Below are 6,555 nucleotides of genomic sequence, written 5' to 3'. Positions count from 1 at the left end.
TTGGAATCCCATCCCTCCATTCCCTCCTCTTTCTTTTTGTGTGTTTGTGTGTGAATGTTATATACCACAGCCACAGCATTTAAATGTCCTATTTCCTCAGGCTGGCAGTTCATGCCTGTCCAATCAAGGTTAGAATTAGGGTTAGGGTGGGGACTAGGGGTCTAAGTGAGCATTTGCAGATTGAGTGTCATCACCCCATGAGGTTTTGGATTGGAGGTATAAAACTTGTTGCAACCAATCCACTGTCTTCAGTCCAGAGAAAGATTACACGTTTACAATGCTTATACAACTGTATTACTTCTCCAAGTGCTGAAACCTAAGGCTTTCATTACAAAGGTGTATTTACACGTCAAATATTTACTGATTTTCTTTCTCACCTACGAACAATTACCTACCTGGAGGGGAAGAGGGGCCCTTACTATAACCAAAGCTGTGACAGGCATGCCATTGCAACACCCATCAGAGATGTTTTATTGTTAATATGTCACCCGAGATGTGGAGACATATTATTATAACCCACTTAGATATGGGAGGACCATTTTCTGATTCTCCTCGGAGCTATCAGTAACATTCACGTGGTAATTCTTTCACATCGATAAGAAGATACCTGTTTGTCTGCTTTTTCCTGCTTTCTATTCATGCTGGTATACAAGGAAGCTACCTGATGTCATAATCTCAAACAAATGAAACAGCAGAGGCAAACTCTAACTGTGAGTGGGCATAACACAAATAGAGAAGAGTGGACACGCACAGTAAGAAAAACCCTAATTTATTACAATTCTTTATTCTACCATGTAGTCTTTCAACTTGTAAAGTAACAAAACAAAAAACATCACAGCACAAAAATTACACAATGGTGTCACACTCTCTCCTTTAATGCATTTATTGACACTGAGTCATTGCCATAGTCGTAAACATTGGTGGAGTGTTTAAAAGGTGTTGCAGTCGCCCTGATGTACAAATCACATCTGTTGTCAAGCCTTTAAAAAGTTTAACGTTTCCTAAAATGTAATTTAAAAAAAAAAAGCATATATATGCACTTTACAGCTGAGTACATATGTTCCATATACTGAGTGATATATTTTAGCTGAAACACAAGGCACTTACTGGGGCACCTTTGAAATACTGATCAGGATGTGCAAACAGGAATACAAGATCAACACAGATACTGGCCATGTGTGGCCATCGTCAAACACTTCCCCTTCACTGCCTCTGGACAGACTGCTTTTTTTTCTGTTCCTACTTATGCCATGTCTCAACATTTGTTCAAAGCAAATGTGTAATTATTATTGCCATATACACACCTTTGTCTACCCACAAGAATTATTCCTTCAGGCAGGGCTGATCCTGTTTAGACCATTGTCTTGAAACGATTAGTACAACAAACACTAAACTAATATAATCTGCGAGTGAAGGAGCTCTGACCTTCACTTGTGTCAATATGTTTGTTTTTCGTTTTTTTTTTTTTTTTTAGTTCGTTCTTCTTGCGATTAGAAAAATCACATGGTCAACATAGCTTTTTGTTGAAAATAATCTGTCACACGTCATTGTGTTCTAAGTCTGAGTCAAGGTTTTACTGTTAGCTAAAATAAACAGCAGTGGAGATATGAGAGCAACACTGAGCACTTTTCTATGTGCAAATTAGTGCGATAACTGCTGACATTGTCCTGTGTAGCGTGAGACCTCTTGTGATTTAGCATTTTTAAATCAATATTTTTGGGGGTTGGAGGCAAGGCAATTATTCTGTTTGCTTTTGGCTTGGAAATTAAGCAGGTGAGGGGATATACCAGGACTACATATTGCACGTAGCAACTGGTGTACCAAACTGAAACCATAGAAACCTTTACATGATCAGACCGAGTCAAAGATTTTGATTTCAAACTGACTTAAGTACAATCTATAAGAAGACTGCTGTGCAAAATCTTTTCCATAAACACATAATTTCCTCTTCATATGCATAAATATTGTGTAAACAGCTTTGCTCAAATAAAATCAACTGTATCAAGGGTAGCTCTGTATTGTATGTTTTAATATTACATAATTGTGTGTGTTTTGGTGTGTGGACTGTACTTCCTATTGCTCCCCACATCCTTGTTTCCTCACATCTTTATTGTTGAGGAAACAATCTGAGTCGATGGAAGCACTCTGTGGGGGTTGTCGAGCTTAAAAACTACACAAGGCCGGGGTGCCAGCTGTTTTTCCTTAGCAGCTTTGGTAAATTTAATCCACGAGCTTGCCTGTGGAAAAATCCTTTAGGAAATCAAGCTGTAGATGAAATTAAAAAGATGGGTTTATGAAGGCTCAGTTCACCCAGATTACACATATTCCCTAACTTCTGTTATTTAGCTGTGCAGCGATGTGGTTTTGTTTCTCTTTGGAGTAAACATTTCCTAGTGGGTTTATGATCTCAGGCCCCAGTTTCAAGTCTCACCATGATATTAACTTGGTAAACTGTGGTTTAATTTAGCGTAAAACAGACTATGAAGGTGGGTATACGTGATGGCCGGGCAATCACAATGTTTTCCCTGGTCATTACTGTATGAGTCACTATTATATGGACTTACTTTTTGACCTTTGGTTCTCTTACTCATCATCTGGGGTTTTAAAACCAGAGACCAGTTAAAGCAAACAAATTTTAAATGCCCGAGACTTTATCAAGCCTACTAATAACTACAAACAGCTATAGTGGTTGAGGAAATTATCCAAACAACATTGCTATCCTTAGGAGTATTTCAACAGGAGAAACTGTTTGCACTGATGATTTAACATTACCCAGATAACAACTAGAGCTATAGAGATACTCAGTAGGTATCTCAGGTCAATGTGGGAAAAAAAATATAAAGTGGATCTGCATGCTACGATTAAGGATCTGGCTTTTTTTCTTTTCTTTGCAATATGGATGAACTGACCTTCTCAAAGTTAAGACAGCTAAATGCATGTATGGTGTAAAAAATAACTGTTATGCAGTACAAAAAGGCCCTGCTGAAGTTTTGCTCATTACAAGACCACTGTACTCAAGTCTGTCTTTAGTTATTATTGGTTGGAATGGCTGAACTGTTGCATGGCTCTAACTGTGGAAGGGATTTTTATAACCTTATACACCCACAAAAGCTTTCCACAGTCATATGCACTGCATTATGTTAGTAAAACCAATAAGGTTTCATGCCCGGGTATTAAATACTAGTGTTTTGTCAGGAGCCACCAGCTTCACAGAGATCTACACCTTTGGTTTAACTCCTTAATACAACATAAATGAGGAAGTAAACGTCCTGTTTTAAAGAGCAACAATATATCAACAAAAGGAAGTGATGCAGGCATACACTGAGGGACTGTAGATAGAATTATCTGGATTTTCCATGATATGCCAACATAAAGACATTTCAGTGTATCTTAATGTGGCACCAAGGTATCCAGAGCGAGTCTCACATGTTATGTACTTTTTTAAACTATTACACTTACATTACCAGTGATTTCTGATAAAATGTTAGTATGAGACACGGTGATAATGATGATGGCAGGCTGGAAAAACACAAAGTCAAACTCTCTGGTTCTCTGAGTTGCTGACAGTTCATCTTAACTAACAACAGCTGGTTTGAGGAGTAGCGCCCTTGATGGAACCACCACCCAAGACAAAGCGTCACTTTGTCTCGCCCCAACCCCTGCAGAGAGGTTCAGCACTTCCCCGTCCTCTCCTTCCTCTGATTCCTCCCCGTCCTCTGGCTCCCTTCTTACCACCTGCCCCAGACCTCCCAAAGCCCCCAACCCAAACATAGACGCAGCTGAAAGTCCAAAGCGCAACAGTGGGGAGTCTGAAAGGCTGAGCGATCCCATGCTTCCTCCTCCACCCATGGAAAAGAGCGGTGCCCGGTGGTGGCCTAGAGCTCTGGCATGGCAGAAAGCAGAGAGTGGCAAGGACGTCCCAAGGCCCCCAAGAAGGGCTGCAGCAGCCCCAGGGATGATGACAGGAGTCCCGCCTACAGAGGGCTGTTCAGTGGCACTCTGGTGGGTAGGAAGGCCCAGCCCTGTCCCTGACCTACTTGAACTCCCCGGCTCTTGGGCAACAAAGTGCCCATGAGCCTTGATGTGCTTGCGTAGGGAGCTGGGGTCTGTGTAGCGCTTCAGGCAGCCAGCCATCTTGCAGTAGTAAGGCTTGTCCACATAGTGGGTGCGAGTGTGCTTGAAGCGGTCACTAGAGTTGGAGTAGCGCTTGCTGCAGCCTTCATAGGGGCAGATGTAAGGCTTTTCCCCTGAAAGAAAAGAGAAACAAACAAATATGAGTCAGAGACAGAAGGACAAAGGAAGGAGAAATGGAGGGGAAAGAAATGATTTGATTTGAGAACAATGCCAGAGAAGGATGTTGTCAGTTTGTTTCTAACTCTTGAGATTCATGGTGTGTCATTGCTCAACAAGGAAAGGAACAAAGAAGAAACTGTTATTCCGATGTGACACTTTTTAAAAGAACAAAATAAAATACTGCATAAGAACAAAAGATATAAAATACTTTATTTTTAATGGTCAATGGTCGCCATTGACCATGGTCGCCTTAATGGTCGCCTTTTGTAATAGCCTCACTGGGACGTTCCTTTTTTTTCAAAAGGTTTAATTTGCTCCTTCTTTACATTATTAGAGTAAAGTCTGTCATTTATGACAGAAGTGATAGCAGAGTTGTACGTTTTATTATTTCAGAAATCACTCAGTCAGAACATGCTATATTATTTAGTCTTAAAATATTTTTGGAATCTTCCCGTGTACCACTAGAGGGAGCCCACGTACCACCAGTGGTATGCATACCACAGTTTGAGAATGACTGGTTCAAGTCATTGCTGGTTTTGATGGGACTGAACTCACCTGTGTGCGAGCGAGTGTGTATCTTCAGGTTCTCCAGACGTGAGAAGCTCTTGTTACAGGTGGGACAATGGTGTGGCTTCTCATTGGTGTGTGTGCGGATATGAATCAGCATTTTATACCTAGAAATCATAACAAATAAGACACACATTTACAATCAAGATCAAGCCGTTTTTATTTTTTTCAGCATTTTTACCTAGGATGTGGCTGCTGATATTCAAATGTGTCTTATCTTGGAAGCCTGACATATGATGCTTACATTTATTAGTTTCAGATGTAGCCATTCTTGTATTTTGCTTGTTTACATTATTGTATTTTGCACAACTCTGTTGCTTGTGAAGCTCGCACACAAGAATTTCACTCACATGTACTGTACCAATGTACCTGCACATGTGATGTGACAATAAAAGTGATTTGATTTTGACATTATATTGAAAAGATCATGACTCGCTCTGATGACCTGTCACACTGGATTCAAAGCTACTATTGCTAGCATGTTTTCATTTCTTTGTTTCTTAAGGCAGCCAACCTTTTTTGCACCACGGACCAGTTTATGTCCAACAATATTTTCACAGACTGGCTTTAATGTGTCGCGGATAAATACAACAAAATAAAATCAGTACTGGTACCAAAAAAAGAAGATTTATTCATGATATACGGGAAAAGACCCAGGGAAACCGAGTTAACAATAAAAATGATAAAAATTAAAACAACGCTAAAAACCAATAAAAACCCTGAGAACCATAAATTTCGCACTCAAGCCTCAACTGTCGCGGCCCGGTACCAAGCGACTCGCAGATGGGTACCGGAAATTACATTGCTTTTAACACCTGTTGCTTAGAGACTGGTATAATTTTTATGAGAAATATGCTTTGTGTCATCCTCATGACAATGGAATAAAGCCACAGAATACCTTGCATTGAAGCCCCTCCCATTTCGAGCACAGCCTTCCCATTGGCAGCAGTATCCAGAATCCTTTTCGGGCTTGACATGGAAGTCGTTGATGTGATCCACCAGGTCCTGTAGTGAATCGAACAGCAGGTGGCACTGAAGGGCAAAAGAGGGAATGAAGCACATGGCTGATAAGAAACCTGATTGTGACCTTTTTAGGAAACTTTCACACAAACAGTTGATGTTTTTTTCTTCTTATGTCACTCTTTCTTTTTAATTGAAAATGTCTGAACAGTATACCATTAAAAGCAACCTTTGTCAAAGTATCTACAGTTCCACAGTTCAGTACAGTAGGTGCTATTTCCTAAATTTGTAAACTCCGTAACATATTGTATTATTTAAATAGTTTCGTCTTTTACTGTTACTGTCTTGGAGCAACTGTAACCCACACAATTTCCTTAGGGATTAATAAAGCATTCTGATTCTGATTCAAAGGATTAAAGAGAAAATAAGCCTCTGTCTCTAGAATTTTCTGCATTGTCCCAGGATATGGATTTTATATCTGTAAATTTAATGTAAATTAAAAAATAAAATGAAAAAGCAGAATCATCCTAGACAAAACAAACCAATAGGCGATTGTGGCAGAGGTGTGGTCCTTGGCTCAGCTGCAGGGGAGGGGTGGTGCAGTGAGCTCAAGGGGCAGTGCCAGGGAGGTTGGTGGGACACGTGTGTGGTGTTATAGTTAATGAGCTCTCTCTCTTTTCCTGTCTGATTTTTAGTGAAGCCGGAGCAGAGAGTGGGGAGGTGTGTCAGAGTGTG

At 40.3% G+C, this 6,555-nt stretch overlaps 1 protein-coding gene across 2 annotated transcripts in view; it reads right to left on the bottom strand.

Moving 5' to 3' along the window:
• Positions 1-752: 752 nt before the first annotated feature.
• The window catches only part of LOC113024532 (zinc finger protein GLIS2-like), a 30,873-nt gene continuing 25,070 nt past the window's right edge, over positions 753-6,555 (bottom strand). For both annotated transcript variants that reach the window (XM_026171706.2, XM_026171707.2), the window contains exons 5-7: positions 5,759-5,892; positions 4,849-4,967; positions 753-4,247 (exon numbers count right to left, since the gene is read on the bottom strand). In XM_026171706.2, the coding sequence (XP_026027491.1) occupies positions 3,574-4,247; positions 4,849-4,967; positions 5,759-5,892 (927 nt within the window). In that variant the 3' untranslated portion in view covers positions 753-3,573. The remainder of the gene's footprint in view (positions 4,248-4,848; positions 4,968-5,758; positions 5,893-6,555) is intronic.

The sequence above is a fragment of the Astatotilapia calliptera genome, chromosome 6 (genome assembly GCF_964374335.1).
Source record: "Astatotilapia calliptera chromosome 6, fAstCal68.1, whole genome shotgun sequence".
NCBI lineage: Eukaryota > Metazoa > Chordata > Actinopteri > Cichliformes > Cichlidae > Astatotilapia > Astatotilapia calliptera.
Note: the sequence above shows the minus strand (reverse complement) of the source record. Positions and strands in the feature narration are given on the sequence as shown.